The sequence below is a fragment of the Chrysemys picta genome, chromosome 3 (genome assembly GCF_011386835.1).
Source record: "Chrysemys picta bellii isolate R12L10 chromosome 3, ASM1138683v2, whole genome shotgun sequence".
In the NCBI taxonomy this organism is placed as follows: domain Eukaryota; kingdom Metazoa; phylum Chordata; order Testudines; family Emydidae; genus Chrysemys; species Chrysemys picta.
The window spans coordinates 139122564-139144675 of NC_088793.1; the positions used below are offsets into that span (position 1 = coordinate 139122564).

General features: G+C 40.0%; 1 protein-coding gene across 18 annotated transcripts in view; it reads right to left on the reverse strand.

The window, feature by feature from the left end:
• CEP170 (centrosomal protein 170) overlaps nt 1-22112 on the reverse strand; it is a 198655-nt gene that overhangs the window by 21233 nt on the left and 155310 nt on the right. For 11 of the 18 annotated variants that reach the window (XM_065589131.1, XM_065589143.1, XM_065589146.1 and 8 more), the window contains 2 exons: nt 8625-8802; nt 6837-7004 (listed from right to left, as the gene is read on the reverse strand). In XM_065589131.1, the coding sequence (XP_065445203.1) occupies nt 6837-7004; nt 8625-8802 (346 nt within the window). The remainder of the gene's footprint in view (nt 1-6836; nt 7005-8624; nt 8803-22112) is intronic. The other 7 variants (XM_005300526.5, XM_065589141.1, XM_065589135.1 and 4 more) reach the window with 2 other exon arrangements.

Below are 22112 nucleotides of genomic sequence, written 5' to 3' on the forward strand. Positions count from 1 at the left end.
ATTTTGTATTCCTCTTCCCACGTCACTTTGGCAAGAATTTGCCTATAAATGTACTATTAATTAACATTAGGCATTAATACATCGAGGTTGTACAGGGCCTACTGTAATCAAGCACTGTGCAGGTTTTTACACACAGCTCTTCCAGTGTACTTCACTCTTTACCTGAAACACTATTGTTATTATTATTGTCCTCTTTAGAGCAACAACTGCCAATCATAGTGAACTGTGTGATGATTCAGTGATGTGTGCAAATAGAAATGAACTTGAGAACAAACTAATTTTCACTTGTAATCTATGGTAAAAATTAAACCCATGCCTCTGAGTGAAATAATTCACTTATGCAACTCAATAGTCATTACTTTGTTTAATATCCAAGATAGACATCATCTAGACTTTATTCTGTTCCTATCACCCTGCTAGAAATGGTTACTCATCCTGTGCAATTACTGTGGTTCTTTCAGACATGTGTCCCTACCGTGCTCAACTCTAGGTGCACTAATGCCCCCTTGTGTCTTTGGTTGGAGATTTCTCATAGCAGTGTCCATTAGGCCTGTGCATGCGTGTTAGTTAGTCTTGTGCCCCGTGACATTGTTCTATAGCACCGCGTGGATGAGCCACCCTCAGTTCCTTCTCTACCGTAAAGCTCCATGGCAGAGAGCTAGTAGTGTAGCACCAGTAGGAACACGCATCTCGAAGAACCACAGTTACTGCACAGGGCAAGTAACCATTTCTTCTTCTTCGAGTAGCATCCCTACAGGTGCTCTGTTCTAGGTGACTATTGAGCAGTATCCTCTAAGGCGAAGGGGGCTTCTGAGTCAAGTACGGAGGAAAGTACAGCAGAGCCGAACAGGGTATCAGAGGCAGAGTTAGGAATTATAACAGTGTTCAATGCACATATGTATAGACGCCCTAGTAGCAGCTTTACAGATTTCAGTAATCACCCCATTCTTGAAGAAGGCCATAGAAGTGACAATGGACTTTGCAGAATGAATACATTTATCTGAAGCTGGATGAATATTGTGAAACTCATAAAAAGAGCTAATACATCCTGATATGCACTTGGAAATGCACTCTGGTTAGGTCAAAAGGGCTGGCAGTCTCTATCTGCTAATGAGACAAATAACCTATGGGTCTCTCTGAAGGGCTTAGTCTTATCTAGATAGAAGGCCAAGGCTCTCCTGATGCCAAGGGAGTGTAGCAGTGCCTCCTGGTGATTTAGATGCAGTTTGGGGTGGAAAACAGGCAGGTGAATGGGCTGATTGATATGGAACTAGAAAGAAACTTTAGGTAAGAATTTCAGCTGGGGCCACAGCATGACCCTGTCCTTAAACAGTGTGGGGGAGGGGTATGCCATCAGAGCCCCTATTTCTCCAACCCACTGTGCCGAAGGGATGGCTATCAGGAATGCAGTATTCTCTGATAAATGAAGCAGTGCAGGTAGGCAGAGATTCAAAGGGAGATCTTGAGAGGCATTTAAGGACCACATTGAGGTCTCATACCAGAGTAGGGTGCTGGACTGATGGATAAAGCTTTCCCAGCCCTCCTCTAAGGAATCTCACTGTGATCAGGTGGGAAAAACAGAACAGACCTCTATTGGGGGGTGGAAAGCCGTGATGGCTGCCAGGTGGACTTTTATGGAGCTCACTGATAGCCCTGAGATTTTCAGAGTTAGGGTGTAGTCCAATATATCTGGAAATGATGCAGTCATTCATGAAACCTGTCTCAAGTCACACTAACTGGCAAACTGAATCCATTTTTGAAAATATGTGTACCAAGCAGATTGTTTCCTGCTGTGAACAACACACTTTTTACATTCTCTGAGCAGGCTGTCTCTAGTCCCATGAGCCATCCATCAATCATGCTTTCAGATGAAGCATCGTGAAATTGGGAGGAAGAATCTTCCCGCCCTGCTGGGAGAGGAGATGGGGAGTGGTGTGAAGAGTATTCAGAGAATAAACAAGCCAGCTGTATAAGGTACAGAAACCATGTTTGCCTGGGCCAAGTCAGAACTATTAGAATGACTCTGGATCTGTCTTCTTTTATTTTGAGCATAACTTTGGCCATTAGAGGAGTTAGGAGGAATGTGTACACTAGGACTGATGCCCACTGAAGGTGGAAAGCATCCCCCAGGGACTGGTGACCCAGTCCACTCCTCACGCCAAAGTGGGTGCATTTCTTGTTTGACTCTGTGGCAAACTAGTCTGTCTGAGGGGTGTCCCGTGTAATATGCTGGGGTCTATTTCCTATTTGTGGTCTTGGAAGAAGCATCTGCTGAGTGCATCTGTGGTCATGTTGTGAACCCCCAGGAGACAGGTTGCTGTGATGGGGATCTGGTTGTGTATGCACCAATTCCAGAGAATACTAAGATATCTTTCCTGCGGAGTTGTGCCACTACTACCAACATGACTTTTGAAAAGACCCTTGGGGCAGATGACAGACAGAAGGGGATCACTTGGTTTTTAAAGTGGTCCTGGCTAACCGTGAAATGTAGGAATTGCTTTTGGAATGGTTGGATAACAAGGTGGAAATATGCGTCTTGAAGGTCGAGAGCTGAAAAGCAACCCCCTTGCTTTAGTGATGGAATTATCACTGCATCACCATTTTTAATTTTTGTGCCTTCATGTAGATCTTGAGTAGTCTCACATCAAGGATGGATCTCCAACCTCCACTCTTTTTTTGTACCAGGAAGTACCTGGAATAAAACCCCTTCCCTCTGTGCTGCGTGGGGACTGGTTCTACAGCTCCCAAGTGTAAGAGAGTGTCTATTTCTTGATGAAGCAAGCTCTCGTGAGAGGGGTCCCTGAAAAGGGACAGAAATTGGGGGGGAGGGGGTTCACTGGTGGAAGTGAAGTAAAATGGATGGTGTATTCCATGGAGCTGATCTCCAAAACCCACTTGTCTGTAGCTATTGATTCACAGGCTCACCTAAGGTGGTGAAGACAGTAGCCAAAGGGAGGAATTCTGGTGAACTGGTGCAGCTGAAGAGGATGAAGATGGTAATTCAAGCTCTCAAACAACCTGTAAAACATTGCTGCTTGGAGGTAGATGGGTGCAAGGCTTGAGGCTGAGAGTGGATGATTTCATTCTCTGAAATCTCTGCCTCTTTTGGTGTGACTCATAGGACCCCTGGGAGGTAAGGATTTGGATGGAGTGGGATCTCTGGGCCATTTTGGACTTGCTGAGTTTTCTCTTGTAGGTGGGTGTGTAAAAATCAAGAGAATGCAAGGTAGCTCTAGAATCCTTCAATATTTGCAGAGACTTGACAGTGCTATCTGCAAAGAACTTAGACATCAAAAGAAAGGTCCTTTACTGTACTCTGGACCTTTTTTGGGAATTCAGAGAGTTGGAGCCAGGAAGCTCTTCTCATTACCACTGCTGTAGCAATCAAATGGATGGTGATATCAGCGGTGTCAAGGGAGGCTTGTAGGGTTGACCTGGCAAGTACTTGGCCCGCCACAATAATTGCCTAGAACTGTTCCCTGTGTTCCTTCAGCAGATGGTCCACAAAAGAGTTCAGCTTGGTATAATTCATGTGATTGTACTTTGCTATTAACACTTGATAATTGGTGATTCTAAACTGTAAGGAAGCCAAGGAATAAGACTTCCTCCCCAGTTGGTTCAGACGCTTGTGATCTTTGTTATGAGGCGTGGTTTTAGCACGGTCCTACCTACCATGTTCATTCACTGCATCAACTACCAAGGAGTTAGGTGAGGGATGGGAAAATAAAAATTCTGAGTCCTTTGCCGGGACGTAATACCTCTTATCTGCTCTTTTGCATGTAGGTTGAATAGGAGTGTAGGGAGTGTGCCAGATGATCTTTGCTGGGTCCAGAAGTGCCTCATTACCAGGTAAGGCTATGCAGGACTATGAGGGTGAGTGGAGGATATCAAGCAGTTTATAATGAGGCTCTGTCACCTCCTTGATCATTACCCGCTCCTTAGTTTTTCAATCACTTTGCTGCTCTTTGACAATGCTCATGTCCAAGACAATTTCTATTATCTAATTTTTTAGTCAGACTAGGGAGACACTACCAAATAGTTTTTATTTAAGTTCAGATATTATATTTATTGATTTACATTATAATCATCATCAGTATCCAGGAGTTTTACAGGAAAACCCAATGAGAAAATATATAATTAGATATATAACTAACAATGCCTGGAAAAAATAAATGTCTTAAATCTATTTTAAAGACAAAGAAAATCACTTAACCATATTTCAAAATGTAAGGCATTCAACCTAACAGGAGCTACAAGTAATTGCACATGATCCAAAAGATACCACAATGAGATACATGCCGAAATTACAAGCTCCAAGTGTGGAGAAAAGCAAACGAGATCAGATAACTATAAGGGAACTATCTACTTAAGAACTTTAAATACGAAACAACAACAAATCTAATCTTAAGGCTAATGCGTTATGGCAATAAGAACAGAAGTGCTGCCATACTGGGTCAGACCAAAGGTCCATCTAGCCCAGTATCCGGTCTTCTGACAGTGGCCAATGCCAGGTGCCCCAGAGGGAATGAACAGAACAGCTAATCATCAAGCGATCCATCCCCTGTAGCCCATTCCCAGGTTCTGGCAAACAGAGGCTAGGGACACCATCACTGCCCATCCTGGCTAATAGCCATTGATGGATCTATCCTCCATGAACTTATCTAGTTCTTTCATGAACTCTGTTATAGTCTTGGCCTTCACAACATCCTCTGGCAAAGAATTCCACTGACTGACTGGTTGCTGTGCGAAAAAATACTTCCTTTTGTTTGTTTTAAACGTGCTGCCTATTAATTTCATGTGGTGGCCCCTAGTTCTTGTGTTATGAGAAGGAGTAAATACACTTATTTACTTTCTCCACACCAGTCATGATTTTATAGACCTCAATCATAGCCCCCCTTAGTTGTCTCTTTTCCAAGCTGAAAAGTCTGTCTTATTAATGTCTCCTCATACCACATCTGCATGCAGTATTCAAGATGTGGGCGTACCATGGATTTATATAGAGGTAATATGGTATTTTCTGTCTAATTATCTATCCCTTTCTTAATGATTCCCAACATTCTGTTCGCTTTTTTGACTGCTGCACACTGAGTGGATGTTTTCAGAGAACTATTCACAATGACTCCAAGATCTTTCTTGAGTGGTAACCACTAGTTTAGACCCCATCATTTTAGATGATTTTGTTGCCCAGTCACCCAGTTTTGAGAGATCCTTTTGTAGCTCTTGGCGGTCTGCCCGGGACTTAACTATCTTGAGTAGTTTTGTATCATCTGCAAATTTTGCCACTTCACTGTTTACCCCTTTTTCCAGATCATTTCAACAACATCCTCATGGAAAGACCTATGTGAGAAAAGCACATCCTCTAAGAAAGTAGATATAAAGATCTCAAGGTCCAATTCTCATACTAATCTAGTGAAAGAATATGTTATGAAGATTCTTGAGAAAGAGGGATATAGGAGTACGATGGTTCCTCACTGAAGCCCCTTCCAGGAAGATGCCAAACCACATATGTCTAAACAAAGGCAATTCAGTCTAGAAAAGAAAGGCCAGATAGGAACTAGCAGGGAGGATGTTAGGACTAGAGGGACACTGGAAGACAGTGTCATTTCACTAACAGGCTATGCACGCAACAAGAGGGAACCCACAAGGAAGCACTTAAATGCAAATAGAACAAACAAATTAACAACAAATTCACTCAACTGTAAAAACACAGTCAAAATTGAGATATGGCTCCTGAATCCAATGGGCAGATAGGAAAAACAGGAACAGTGGGGTAGGATCACAAGATCTTAAGTCCTTTCAGTTCAGCATGTGTTCATATTATTATGGGAACCCATGAACAGAGACTTAAAGATGAAGATGATTTTTAGTAACAGGACAAACACTTTTGAAGGAAATGCCAATTTAAAATTATGCAGAGTGGATTCATAGGAATGTTAAAATATAAATTTTTATGTGAGAAAAGCATCTCCTTGTTCATTGTGGAGCAAGAACAGCCTTGGGCTTCCCATGACAAATCAGATTAGCACGTCAATCATGTGCACTTGAGTATACAACAGAATCCTACAGTATGTCAGCCAGCAAGCAGAATTTGCCAACTTTTTTTTTTTAAATAGGGTGGAGCAATTTATGTAAGCTACAAGAGAAAGAAAGGGATAATGTCTGTGTCTGATTCGGTAAAACGTAATTATGAAAATAAATAAGTCTATATGCACATATTATATGAAACTGCATTTCTCTATACATATTTTAAAATTAGGCTAGGAGTAGTTTAAGTTTATGATGTTTCATAACCAATTTTCATTAATTAAATAATCTCCCCTTTCTTATCTACCAAGCTGATCTCTGAAATGGCATTGAAATCAATGCTGATCGTTTATTATGTCTTTTTTAAGCACTCTGACAACACCAGACATTATGAGTCCCACTACATACATTCTCTGCCTGAGATGACAGTGAAATCACACACAATTCAAGCTTCCTGGTTGTACCTATAAAATAGATCGGTGCATTACAACAAAGCTAGTGTGATTTCCTTAAAAAAATGAATGACTGATTTGAGTTTAAAATTTGTCATTGTGTTCATGTTCTAATTATTATTCTTTCCAAATAAATACAGTATTGAAAAATTCTAATAGCCTACCCAGGACACACACAACACACTCTCTCTCTCTCTTTCTAGGTAATACAGTAATATTTCACTGTTTTTCCCCCCATTATTGCAACCATATGGAAGCAGGTGGGCAAGTAAATTTTGTGCCTGCAATGGTAAAAAGTGATGACATTTTGGAGGGCTAGAGTAAGCATATTACTACACAGGAACATGGGTGCATACTCGCCTCATCTCTGCTCCACGTTCTCCTCCGTGTAATTGTTGGAGGATCAAGAGCATCTGTTAACTGAGGCTTAGCATCATTGGACCGACTGTTCCCCTCTGGTGGTTTGGCATGCACTAATGGAGGAATCTTTCTGAAGTTCAGACTTTCATCAAATACACGGTCAACCAGCTGAAAGAGCAATAAAATAAAAAAATAAAAATACATTTAATGAAAAATAGGCAGTTTATGAAACCTTCTGGATACATACAGTACAAGGGCTTCAAGATGAGACTGAATTTTTTTCCTCTAAAGTAGATTTCCGTGATAAAATCAAATATTCTGTTTTCCTATATATTGTAAGTTGTATTTGTATTATAGGATAGTGTGTCTAGTAAACAGATGGCTATTTTCCAAAACCAGAAATTCATGGCTATAAAATTAGATTGCCAGATGGAAAGGATTTCTCCTATATATAGATATCATGTAGTGAGCATAAAAAAATGAAATTCCAGTCACTTAAACTGGCAATGGTAAACCTTTTACTCATACTTTTACCAATGCTGACTGTAAGTGATTCGAGTAACTGTTTTTCTCTTCACAAAAGGTACTCCGTTCTCTTCACAAATTACATTTAATGGCAGATTTCTATGAAACTAATGAAAAGGAAGTTTTTTTGCAAGTCGCTGAGTATTTTAGTCCTTTTCAGACAGATTAGTCACAATGTTACAGAGTCTACATCTACTTCAATGAGATACTGCCACCTACAGTATTATATTATATATTTACTGTACAATTTAATAATACTAAACAAAAAAGGAAAAGGGAAGCATACTTATTCAGTGAAACGTAAGACATGATTTAAATGTATCTGAGTAAATGTATATTTATGTTATGCTGATGTTTAGTTGGGGTTCTAAGAGACAATTACAACAATTAAATGGGTTTAGTCAATTACACTGCATACGCAAGGCATGTTTCTTGCTATTGTTTATATCCTTTTTCACAACAAAAGGACAGTCTCAGAATGAACACAGTTGATTAATGTGTAACCAAACCTGACACATACACAAAAACAATTAGAAATGTTTTGAGGGGAACAAGACAAGAAAGAACAAAACCAAAAGTAAACATTTACAAAAAACTATCTGAATGGTAATATGGTAGAAGGTGAGTGATTTTTATGTCATCTTTAACATATTTACCAGCATTAGACCTGTAATGATGACTAAAACAAGTTAGTTAGTACAATTTAATACACAGCACTCCAGAGAAAGTCCAAGAAGAGAAAAATTAAATTGCAGCACAAGGCAAACCTAATTCAAGCTATTTTTTTTTATAATATATTGTGGATGGAGAGCTAAAATTATTGTTAAGCCATGCTACTTACATATTTAAATGCTAACAGGAAAATGTCTATATCTTCTGTGAATACAAGGACTTTTCTATCTGTAATAGCTATACCATATGTATATAGTGCACACACCATATATTTGTGTATATACACTAAAATCTTTAAAAGTACTAATACTATTCACTGGCATCTAAGACTGTGGACAAGTAAAAAGTGAAAAGCACAATGTCTTGCGTTTAAATAGTAAAAACAGACACACAATATGAACAGTTTGGGTGATCACTTTAATGATCTGTGTTCATAGACTGATTTTTGTGCTTACTGATTTTTGTTAAAAGATTAAGGAATCTTAAATCAAAAGAAGAGAATGCTGAGATTCATGCAAACAGGCTGGGTGGGAATAACTAAAAAAGCTATGCAAAAGGCTAAAAGCAAAAGAAATAAAGAAAAGAAAGAACCTTATGCATTTCTCCATGAAGATCTCCTACCTCTTCTCTAGTGTCTATGGCAGAGCCAGGGGTGGTGGCAGCAGTGCTTACTGTGGTACTCGGAGCAGTGCCTGATGAAGTCACTGAATCTATCTCTCCTGCTACATCGTTGATTTCCCGTGCGATGAGAGCCAGGTCTTGACTGATCCTGGTAATAATTTTAAAGACAACATTACATTCTCCCAATACCATATACCTAGAGCAGCAGTGTCCAACCTGTATCCTTGAGGTTCTAAGTTGTGGCTCTTGGGTGAAGCCATGCTAAGAGGAAAATATGTAATTGATTATGAAGTGAAAATATGTTTGCTAAGCTGTGCACTGCAATTTTTAAAGTGAAGTTTTTAAATCAAGCTCCTTGCTACAAGGAGGCAGAAGGGCATACTGCTTCCCAAAATGTCTCCCATTGCTTCACCTGCAGCCCCAAGAGCAGTTCTACTGTGTGATGGGAGTGCTCTGAACAGCTGTTGTCTTTTCTCTGCTGTAGCTGCTCTTCCACTGGACATCTGCTGCATCACAAGGAGCAGGGGAGAGAGTAGCTCTGGCTGCTCCATTGCCTGCTTACCTGCTAGATTGTGGGAGCACATGATAGGAGCCTGAGGAGCCTAATGGCACTCCTCTCAAAGGATTGCTCCCCTTCCCAACAGAGCAAGAGCAGTCCATAAGACAGGGAAAGGGGAAAAGCTGAGAGACAACCATCAGTTATGGCTCTCTGATTCTATGAGCCAGCCTAGATTAGAGTAGGAACTTGTGCCAGCTTTCAGCAGTCCTCTTAGGAAGCCAGGTTGGGATAGTTGTTCTGTGCACTTCAGTTAATCCCCTTCCTTTTCAGTGGCTGAGAGGAATGATGAATAAAAATCAGCTATGCTGGCTCTATGCCCATCAGGGATTCTCATTCCCTTTGCCAGGAAATGAACAGGGCAGAGAATCTGTCCCTAAATATTGATAGAGGACCACTAACTTTTCTGAAATATGTTTGCCCCTAAGGACGAAATGATGGGACACCACTGATCTAGAGGTAGAGAATTTAGCATTGATAACAGTAGTTAAAATAGAATGGAAAACATAATTAACACATTTCCAGTCAAATCGCAATATTGCAACATCATATTAGAGAGTTCACCATTGACAAGCACAATTCCAAGGAACAATGTAATTTTACAGGTTGCATGAATGAACAGAAAATGGATACAATGTGAGAGATACCCTGCTGAAAATATTCTTAAACACTCAAATCTCAAGTTATAATTTACTGTATTTACGTAGAAGTGTAAAGCTAAAGCAAAAATTAAGTTAATCCAAGAAATATGCTGAATTTTTTGCATGTAAATAAATGTTAACAGTGTTGAAAAGTGAAAAACATTCACTTACCATTCTCAAATATATTGGTCCAGAATTACACCATGAAAGGGGGGAGACTAAAACTCATCATCCTTCCTGAAGGATTATTTATGACAGATGGAAGAAACACACTAAATTAGGAACTATCTCCATGGATTTCTAATGCATCCACCATAATAGTGTTTAGATGCTAGATTCCTATTGAAAGATTTCATGTTTAGTCTACTATACTATGCTGCCTCAGTTAAATCAATGACTTTTCTAAAACAGTGCTTTGAAATCCTGAGATGAAAGATGCTCACCACAGCTTAGGTACTATGAGCATTCAGCACATATTTCTGGGATTAACTCACATTTATTTTTAGTTTTACAGTTCATATAAATATGTAAAAACATGTTTTTTAAAGGTAGAAAATAAAACTGCTATTATTCAGCAAATTCTCCAGGGGACAGCTACCACAAAAGTAAGGCCACTAGAAAATAGAATAATCCTGCCGAAGTCCTACTTCTCCACAGAAACATCCAAAAATCCAACCAACTGCTAAAATCTCAAGTGAATTCTTGCCAGACAGCCGTAATGGTACAGCGTCAGAAGCCATATGAAAATGAAGACAAATGATCTTGCAGGATTCATGGTGAAGTTAGGCAATTCCAAAATGGATGCTACTTCACAGCAAGTAACAAATTATTAATTTCTCAAGCAGTCAATAAGGTCACAAATACCAGTGCAGCTGCAACATAGTTTCACTGGATTTGTAATTGTGACTTGGTATAAAAAGTCCGCTTCTTTGCATTTTGCTGTCAATTAATGAAACTGGGGGAAGTGAAGCTGAAGTTGGAGACTCCTTCGCTAGAAGGACAAAACACTAGTCTATTAACTTCTGCAACACCATTTTGGTTATTCAGTGCAGTAAGTTCATTAGGTTTCATATTCCCAACCTCACAAATATACTACTTAGTTCCTTTTTCAGGCTTGAACCTGTGCTTAATTTCACAACAAATTTCCTTCTACATTGTGAACAAAACAGCAGGGAAACAAATCTCAGCAGAGTTTGAATTTAAAACATACAAAATTTATTCGCTGTAGTTATTGTTATAAAAAGAGACCTTCAGATGATGGAGTGTGCAATTACTGTGAGATACTACATGCTTTGGGTTCTCAGACAGCTCCAAGGTCAAAGGCTAAGTGCCTCAAAAATCCAAGTAACGTGGTTCTGTCACAACAATTGCAAACCATCTTGTGCATTATTCTACTTATAATTGACTTTTTCAATTAAAAGAAATGTAATCAGGCTAAGTACGCAGGGCTCCATGAGCAACAGAAGTAGAGAATTTATTCCCTAATCAGTAGAAGGCAGTTTTCATTACAGCAGATGAAATGTGACACACAAACACACACACACACCATTTTTCTTTTTAAATAACTCAGTTGCTGTATTGCTATATTCTCAAAAATGCTCAGATTTTCGATCCTTTCTAACTGGACAGAAAAAGTTTAGAGCACTAAACAAAACACATTACAAAAAGCAAGGTGTAATGTCAACTTTTCCATGCCACCTTCCTTTTAGGATTGTTTTCAGATGGCATTGTTCTTGGCTGTGTAAAAGTGAAATGAATTATATTAAAGAAATAGAATGAATTAAAGAATGCTGTATGTACCTTTAAGTAGAAATGAGAAATGCTGCAAGCCAGGGGGGCAGGAAAGCAGACATTAACTGCTTAACTTGCCACTTAAGGGCAATTGGTGAAGCATTAGTCTTAGATCGATAAGAGTTAACAAGGAAGCAGGATATGCATATTATGCTCCATGCATATTTTACAATTTTGCTCTCTCTGTCCCTTTGTTTAGTTTGCACCCTTTTATCTGTATAAATAAGACTGTTTGAATCTTGCATGGAGGCTCACATTATCTGAATGTATTAGCAGAGCGCTGTGCTAATAAAACAGAGTGGTCTAACAAACTATGAGTCCTGAGTCTAACTTTGACAATTTGGAGGTTCCACCGAGATGGCAACCGTCTTCACTGGGGCTGTGTGATTCCTGACCGTTTTTGTAGGACGACTGTGGTAGCCGGCACCTGGGCATTTGGCCCGAGCGGTCCTCCTCCTGAATGGAAGGGAGCACGACCACAGTGAGGTCTACGCCATCGAACCTGTTGGTTCCCACTCTGTTCTGGTAGGGATCCCGGGATCTGACATCAGGAATCTGGTCAGGTAATTATTTCTGTGTTTTGTCCGGACTGAGGACTGTTCTGTCTCTGTGTCTATCCGTCCTCCTTTGGAGTGTTTGAGTCTGGGTGCATCTCCGTCCGGGGATCGGCCAACCAAGGGGTTCCTGTCCCCGCGGTCTGAGTGAGTGAAATCTGCACAATCGCAGCCGCACCGCACCTTGGGTAAAACCCTTGGTGTGAAAGCAAGGGCGATTGAGTCAGTAGCCTGTGGGCTCCTTTTGTGTGTTGCACCGGGCATCGCTCTGACGAACCCGAATTTCCTTCTTGTGTGATTGGTGTGTGTAAAGTCCTCCTGTATTGGTAACCAGACGTCTAAGTCGGGACAGTTCCCTAAAGGAACGCCGGCTCAGTTTTAGGAAGGGTCCGGACTCCTGTAAATTACTGGAAAAATGGTCTAGGCTAACTCAGGGAGATCCCAAAACTCAGTGGCCACTGTTAAAACCTTGGAACAAGGACCGAGTGGACATCTTAAAACAACAAACTCGGTCAGCCTAAAACTAAATTGGCTAAAGGAGAGGTTAATTGTTTCATGCAGTGGTGGGAAGAGGCAAATTGTAGGTGGACAAAATCAAAACTCACCTCTCTCAAATATTCAAATAATAAATTAAAAGCTTTATTAAAAGCCTCCTCTCCCACCACCAGACTGAGCGCTCCCCTTCACCCTGTTCTCTGACAAAAAAAAACAACAACAACAACCCCGGATCGATCCCAACTCCCTTCATACTCCCCTCTCATTGTAAAAAGGATAAAATGCCCCTTGTTCTGTTCCCCTTCGTTGTCTGCCTCAGAAACTGATTCTTTAGTGTTCCATTACCAATTCAGCAAGGAGGGTGGGCTCCTCAACTAGCCCCCACCCTTCCTGGGCCCTTTCCTTAAGCATTTCTTTCAAAATTGTGAAATGACCACAATATCACTCACAAAAATGGTTCATTGGAAAAAGCAGGATTGGGCCCAGACAAGCAGGCAAGCAACAGATAAAGAAACTAAAAACAAAAAACAAAAAAAAAACAGGTTGGAAGCCCTAAGGGCATAGTGTCAGGAGTAAGTGCAAGTATGAACCCCTGGAACAATACTTAAAATGGTGAAATCTGAGTTGATAAAGGTGTCATTTTGGGAAATAAACAAGTGATTTAAGGAAAGAGAGTGAAAAGTTAACTCTACAGAGACTGGAGAGAATTAAACAGTTAAACTTTGTGAAAATGTTAAAAAGGATCTTGTTAAAAGAATTCTTGGTTTCTTTGCAGCCATTCTAAAGGAAAAATGGGCCCTTTTCCAGAGGAATGTCTGTAAATAATCCAGGTAAAGAGACTATCTAATTAAAATCATTAGACTATGGACAATTGAGTCAAATTTGCTAAAAGAACATAGGGGGGGGGGGGGTTTCTATTGGAACTTAACTGCCCCAAATGTATAAAGGTAATGTAATCTATGTACAACTATGTAAAAACAAAGCAGTGTAAGAGGGACGTTAAGGGAGAGAAAATGTGTATGTATCTGTCTGTCTGTGGGAATATGTGAGGTTTGTAAAACTCCTGTTTTGTAAGTTTAAGATAAATTGGTTTTGTTTTGTTTATAATGTCACTAAAAATCCATTTGACTCTTTAATTCAAAGTTGCAAAACTGACAGACCTTTTTGCCAGATACAGGTAATCAGTGTTGGTTGACTTTGAGATTTGGTATTTAACCCTTAAGGGGTAACTTGATTCTTTACAAAATTTAAATGTTTTCAAATAAAGACCAAGTCATGACTGCAGCAGGACAGTCAAAATCAGAAAAATAGGGAGAGATTCTGGATTCTGTTTGTTTGTTTGTTTTTGTAACAAAATAGCAAATGAAAGCTGTAGGAAAAGAATAAAATCAGTGGCCCTCTGAAGCAACAGCAGGGGTGAGGTGCACAAAACAAAAAGAAGAAATGTTAGAAACACTGAGCCTTAAAATGGCTCTGTGTAATCAGACTGTCACTTTGATAAGGGTAAATAAAACTCTGTAAGAACAAAAGAAACAGTTACACTTATGTAAAAATTAATATGGCTAATGTTTTAAAAGTTAAAGTATAGAAGGAATGTGCAGACGTGTGCAGTGTATATTATAGAGGGGGTAAAAGAAATGCAAACGAAACATGCTACTTAATTAAAATCCTATTAGGGCTCCAAAGGAGCCACAATAGACTGTGTGTTCTTTTTCAGATCTGTGTGTGTTTTGGAAGCAAGAGTTAAAAGTAATCAAAACTCTGGTAAAAGTTAATTGTGTTCCTTTTAAGACAGAGTCTCTGAGCTCTGCTAATGGTTTTGAATCCAAAAGCCAAGCCTGTGTGGATGCAAATTATCTAACTGATAAAGGAAGTGAGAGAACTGCCAGCACAAAGAAGTTGCAGATAAAGAACATACCTGGTCAGCAAACAAATTGTCTAAATAAAAGGCACGGTATAACAAGATACCTTTAATTAAAATAAATTTAATGTTACTAAGTACCCCTGTAACAATGTATAGTGTGTATGATTTTTGAAGAAAAAAAATCCTTTATGGTAATGATGCTTTTCAGCTGTTACCTGTGAACAAACTTAAAGCTTAATACAGCAGGAAAGACATTGTAACCTTGGTCTGCTGTAAAGGGAAAACTGAGGTACACCACCTCATGGATTTAATAACTGAACAGTGGGATAATTTCCCCGTAACTCTTAAAAGATAGAAGCCATTAAAACCTGGCCTGCCTATAGAACAAAAACACAGGAAAATATGGAGGTAATTCCTCTTGTTTTGCCTGCAATCAGCAAGGGTATTTGTAAAAGAAAGGAATATTTTAAGCAATAATGAATGCCACCCCAAAGGGGTAGAAAAATGTTATTTTTGTCTTTCAGGAAAAGCTAATATCAGCTACAGGACAACCTAATAAGAAACAAATAAAAGTGGGTATGCTTATCCATGCCTGTTGCTCCAAAGCCCTGTAGTAAAGACATCTCACTAGGATCCTGTGTGTGGGATAAAATGAATAATGAGACCAAAGTACTGTATAATGGGCTATGTGTATGTGTTAATTCTTGGGGGGGAAAGTGTTTTAAAAGAATGGAAGTGTTAGCAACCTTCCAATAGACAAATGTGAATGTAATGTAAGTACTGTGTTTACAAAAGATAAAAAGGTAACATAGTTCCGAAAACAAACAAAAGGGCAATGTGGGAAACCAAACCATTCATATTATACATGCAAATGGCAACATGTTAAGAATTGCCACTGCAGAAAGACATAACAGCTTACCATTGGTATAATGTATTTTCTGAATGGTCTCCCACAACTACTGGCGTACTAATGTTACTAACCCTTATTGTTTTTGATTTTAAATTGTATGTGTTTAATTGTAACGTTTAAAATGTGCTGTTGGATAAAACAAATGTATGCAAAGCTAGAGCCACAGGCCCAAATCACCTCCCAGTATTTTCTATTACATGGACTAAATAAGAAGTGACACTGGCGATTAATAATCTTAGTGTCAAAAGGGGGATATGTAGGAGCAGGATCTTATAATGTCCCATAGGAATTAATGTATGATTTGATTTCATCCCTGTCAGCCACCCTTTTTGAATAGCAGAAAGGAATGACAGACCAGAACAATCCTTATGACTGATTATGGTCACCCTTTTGTTTTAGAATAAGTTATAATGTCTACTATGGTTTCCTATATGTATTACAAAGTAGGCCTCTAGTTACATATACATTTCTTTGTTTTAAGGTTTAGTAAGTAAGAAACAGGATTCTCTAATGTGTCTATGTTAAGTAGATTAGAGGAACATTGAAGGCCTGGGTCTCAATGTAAATTGTCTTGGTTATTGATTGTAAAACTTAGCAAGGTTTAATTTGCAATGCCTTTTTTTGCTCCATATAAAATACTACTGTTTGTATTCTCAATCTGTGTGAATAAGGAATGTATGCATCAGGAAAAGATAAGGTGTGAAGGCCATTGTTATAGCCAGAGTCAAGGAAGAAGAAGTAAAGAGACTTAAAGGACATCAAAAAATCATCAGGTACTGCTTACTATCCAGATGGCTGTTAAACTGTCTGGCATCACAGCGTGCATGGCATCACAGCGTGCATACATGCTTCGCAGTGTAAGAAGGCACCCCCCAGCAAACCAATTACCTCAGGACCATGCAGAGTCAATTTTGACTCCAGAAGAAGACGTAGAGGAACAGCCTGCAATACCTTACCATCTACGCTCTTGTAAGGGTTGCCAGAAGCAGACGAGGGCCTAAAGCAAGGCCCAAAAAGAAGCAGTAGTGAGCCTAGCGCCTGCTGCCTGGTGGATGTAAAACCGTGACTGCGGTTCCCTCAGTTGAGGTTGTCAGAACCGGAAGGGCCTTGCCTGCAACATGTGCCTCTGGTGGCGCCTGTTCCTCAGCTGCTGGTGTCTTAAGGTCTGGGGAGTCCACAATGACAATTCTTTTATCCAGCAGCAAGTGTGGATAGCTCAGACTCTTAATATTTCTAATTGCTGGGTCTGCAGCCACATCCCAGCCCACTCTCAAGCTGGTGTTCCTGTCCTGGCAATCCCACTCAATTCCCCAGACTTCACTGGAGGACCTCGTCCGTTTAACAGAACATGGAACAGTAATGACACTTGGGAAGCAGTGGGAATAAATGTATCTAAATGGATAAGTGTGGTGGAGGGAAAAGGTCATTGGTGTTGGGTGTGTAATGGGACAGAGCTGGATCTGGGAAAAAGTCATTGCCTTCAGCATATTGTGGCCAATGGTGTATGGGATTATTCAAACAAAACTAAAGAGTGGTGGGCCGGGTATGGGGATATGAATTTTTTCTCAACCTGGGATCAAACAGAAAAATCAAGCTCATGTTCCCCCTACAGTAACCTTAGTGAAAACAATACAATCTTTCAATGCCATGCAAATAACACCACTCCTCGTAAGGAGAATTACCCTGTGCCCTTCGGAGGATATTACTCCTCCTTTGTAGGCACCTATGTGACAAATGGGTGCAACCGACCCTTCCCAGCCTTAATAGGCCATCATTGGGTTTGTGGGACCAAAGCTTATACTGTGTTACCAGCTAACTGGTCAGGTATCTGTTATCCCGCCCGACTCTTCCCACAATTCTGAGTGCTAGGGTCCTTCCCACGAGAACGCCTCCGTAATTTCAGGCGAAGAAGAAGGGACTTATCAGATGCCCAATGGTATGTAAATAACATAAGCCCCTTGACCTGGGAAGAGGCCATTGGCAGTTCCCTTATCCCACTTGGGGGAGTAATACACCATGCAAAAAGGCTCCTAAGGTTACAAGCAGTAGTTGAAATAATGGCAAATGAAACCGGAGAGAGTTTAAAGACCCTGGCCAAAGAAACAGGGGTGATCCGACAGATGGCCCTCCAAAACCGTCAGGCATTGGACATAGTGCTGGCGGCCAAAGGAGGGACCTGTGCTCTCATTGGAAAGAATGTTGTGTGTTCATACCTGACGACACCAATGAGGTAATAGATCGTGCTAGTCACTTAGAACAAACTGCATATCTTCCCCATGAAGAGCCAAGTTCTTTATGGAAGTGGCTAAGTAACCTATTCAGTTTCTCTGGCACAGGAAACTGGTTGTTTCAGGGAGCCCTGACTATCCTGTTTGGAATCCTAATGATTTTTGTATGTTTTCAGTTAATCTCCTGTTGTATCCAGAATTGTGTAAGGTATGCCACCCAGGTGACTACCCCAAAACAGAGTGCTAATATGATGATGTTAAATATCACTGATGAACGAAGAGATAAAGAACTATTAATATGTGGAACCCAGTAATTGTTGGTCTTTGCGTAAGCTTGACCAAAAGGAGGGATTGTGAAAGTGAAATGAATTATATTAAAGAAATAGAATGAATTAAAGAATGCTGTATGTACCTTTAAGTAGAAATGAGAAATGCTGCAAGCCAGGGGGGCAGGAAAGCAGACATTAACTGCTTAACTTGCCACTTAAGGGCAATTGGTGAAGCATTAGTCTTAGATCGATAAGAGTTAACAAGGAAGCAGGATATGCATATTATGCTCCATGCATATTTTACAATTTTGCTCTCTCTGTCCCTTTGTTTAGTTTGCACCCTTTTATCTGTATAAATAAGACTGTTTGAATCTTGCATGGAGGCTCACATTATCTGAATGTATTAGCAGAGCGCTGTGCTAATAAAACAGAGTGGTCTAACAAACTATGAGTCCTGAGTCTAACTTTGACAGCTGCTTATCTTCATGAGAAAAGTTGCCAAAAAGTTCTGCAGCCACTATTATTAGAGAAGAGGACTGCACAAATATATCTGTCCAGATAGAAAGGTGCTATCAAGTTGTTATTATAATAACTAACAGAAGGGCTGCAATCATCTGTCCTGACTATTAAACAGAAAGAAAACAAAATAATGAAGCAATTACTTGAAAGAAATTGATCAATTTCACATAACGGAGTCTCATTACTCTGGAAAATCCCGCAACCAAAATTTTCCTTTGAATAATCTAGCATTTTGGAGAACTTGTAATTTCCCTTATTTCATCCTTTAATAATCTCTAACATTAAACATTTGACCTAATTCTTTCAGTATTTGACATCCTACCAGATACAAGATACATGGAATCCGTTTATTATCGGAATTGTGTGTGCTAGCAGAGTTATCAGAATTTTTACAGAATTTGGGAAAGTGTTCCATTTTTAATCAGCTCTCTCAAATTTCAACTAAACTAGTTATTTAAAACTAACAACTGAAAATAGTTCCAACAAAAATTTGCGTGAAAAGGCCAAAGCAGCCCTTTTATCCAATTTACTTTCATACCAGTAAATTAAACTTGTGAAAGTAGATATTGCTACTATCTGTTTTCCTAATTCAGTTGTGCATTTAACTGCTTTATCAAATACTTATAATTGCAGCTTCCTAAGCAGAGTAACTAGTCAAAGAATGAATAACAGATCTTAATAAGATCAGACAAAAATAGGCATCAGGTCATCCAAAATCCATTTTCTTACTAACTCGAGAAAGCTTTTTACAAACACCGTAACTTTAAATTCTGATTAGGGAGATGTAAATTAGTATGGGAGGGTTGGATGGGGGTGGAAAAAGAACAATGAAATCGCATATGTAGTGCTTAAGAAACCTCACAAAAATTACTCCATTATCCTTTCTGCCCCATGGATATTTTCATAATGCCAATATATACACTAGACCAATGGTTTTCAACCTTTTTTCATTTGTGAACCCCTAAAAAAATTTCAAATGGAAGTGTGTACCTCTTTGGAAATTCAATCTGTGGATGCCCTACAATAGAAGTCTTAGACTGAAAACTGACTGAACAGAATTCAACTATAAATGTTGCACATGCTCGGCACAGCATTTGACACAGCAAGAGAAAGGGTGCTAAACTGTGGGCTTCTATGGTAACGATAACATTTCTGGGTTTTGACCTGTCGGTGGGGATATTCACATACTTTTGCTTGATCAGAAGAATGGAATGCCTTTTCTGGGATCCGAAACTTTATTTTAGTAAAAAGCAACAGAGGGTCCTGTGGCACCTTTGAGACTAACAGAAGTACTGGGAGCATAAGCTTTCGTGGGTAAGAACCTCACTTCTTCAGTTTTAGTAGTCACCTTTTGCGGACCACTTCGAAATAATCTGCAGACCCCCAGGGATCCATGGACCACAAGCTGAAAACAACTGCACTAGATTTCTATTGACTATGTGCAGTAAATGTCCATACGCATTTATATACTTCAAAAAAAAAAAAAATACATTATCCCAATGCTATGGCTGTGAATCTAAATTAAAAAAAAGTAAAGTTTTATTTCCCACAACAATTAAATGTCCCTTGGCACAGATAACCTTGTACATTACTGCCTATGATAAGTTTCATGACTTCATATCTAATAGTACAGTGGCTCTCAAACTTTCTTACTGGTGACCCCTTTCACATAGCAAGTCTCTGACTGCGACTCCCCCTTATACATTAAAAACACTTTTTTATACATTTAACACCATTATAAATGCTGGAGGCAAAGTGGGTTTTGGGTGGAGGTTCACAGCTTGTGACCCCCCCCCATGTAATAACCTCGCGACCCCCTGAGGGGTCCCGACCCCCAGTTTGAGAACCCCTGTACTACTATATGTGCAATATGGTTCACGTTACAGTACATGTGGGAACCATAACTTTGAACTTCCTTGCTTTTACATTCTCAACCCTATTATTTTATAGACTGACTGGGAACTACAGACCAGTCAGCCTCACTTCAGTCCCCGGCAAAATCGCGGAGCAGGTACTCAAGGAATCCATTTTGAAGCACTTGGAGGAGAGGAAGGTGATCAGGAACAGTCAACATGGATTCACCAAGGACAAGTCATGCCTGACCAACTGATTGCCTTCTATGATGAGATAATTGGCTCTGTGGATATGGGGAAAGCTCCCACAGTATTCTTGCCAGCAAGTTAAAAAAGTTAAAAAAGTATGGATTGGATGAATGGCTCGATGTCTAGTTGGCAGCTGGTATCAAGCAGAATGTCCCCAGGGGTCGGTTTTGTTCAACATCTTTATTAATAATCTGGATGATGGGATTAATTGCACCCGCAGCAAGTTAGCAGATGACACTACGCTGGAGGGTAGGGATAGGGTCCAGAGTGACCTAGACAAATTGGAGGATTGGGCCAAAAGAAATCCGATGAGGTTCAACAAGGACAAGTGCCAAGTCCTGCACTTAGGAAGAAAGAATCCCATGCACTGCTACAGGCTAGGGACCGACTGGCTAAGCAGCAGTTCTGCAGAAAAAGACCTGGGGATTACAGTGGACGAGAAGCTGGTTATGAGTCAGCAGTGTGCCCTCGTTGACAAGAAGGCCAATGGCATATTGGGCTGTATTAGTAGGAGCATTGCCAGCAGATCGAGGGAAGTGATTATTCCCCTCTATTCGACACTGGTGAGGCCACACCTGGAGTATTGTGTCCAATTTTGGTCCTCCCACTACCAAAGGGATGTGGACAAATTGGAGAGAGTCCAGCGGAGGGCAACGAAAATGATTAGGTGGCTCGGGCATGTGACTTACGAGGAGAGGCTGAGGGAACTGGGATTTAGTCTGCAGAAGAGAAGAGTGAGGGGGGGATTTGATAGCAGCCTTCAACTACCTGAAGGGGGGTTCCAAAGAGGATGGAGCTAGGGGGGGAGGTTTAAGTTGGATATTACGAGACACTATTTCACTAAGAGGGTGGTGAAGCAGTGAAATGGGTTATCTAGGGAGGTGGTGGAATCTCCATCCTTAGAGGTTTTAAGACCCGGCTTGACAAAGCCTTGGCTGGGATGATTTAGTTGGTGTTGCCCTGCTTTGAGCAGGGGATTGGACTAGATGACCTCTTGAGATCTCTTCCAACCCTAATATTCTATGATTCTATTATATTAATGTCATTTTTAGCATTAACCTTTAAAACACTGATTAATCATATGAATATGCTATGTTAGGGTAAAAAAATGGGTCAGAGGTGGGGCTAGCAGTACTGCCTATTACTAAGATTTGTCCTATTAGAAGAGCTTATTTTCTGATGCTTATAACTTTATCTGATGTTAAGTGTTTGGGATAAAATTTTCCATGCTGGGTATATGCCGCAGGCTAAACATTTCTGAAATGGCTATGCCAAAATGGCTAGCCATTTCTGAGAACAAGGCTAGAGAAAAATACACTGTTTTACCTGTATCAAAAAATTCTGGCGACCTTTTCTTTGAGAGGCTCTGAAACCCCGCTGCTTGAAATTTAGCAGAGGTTGGGCCTTTGTGTTATGGATGTGCTTTTAGCTGTCCCCATGAAAATCCATGCACATTTTTCCAAATTATAAATCTTTCAAAAATCACAGCTTGCAAACAGTCGGTAGAGATTTGCTAGAAAAAGTCAGGA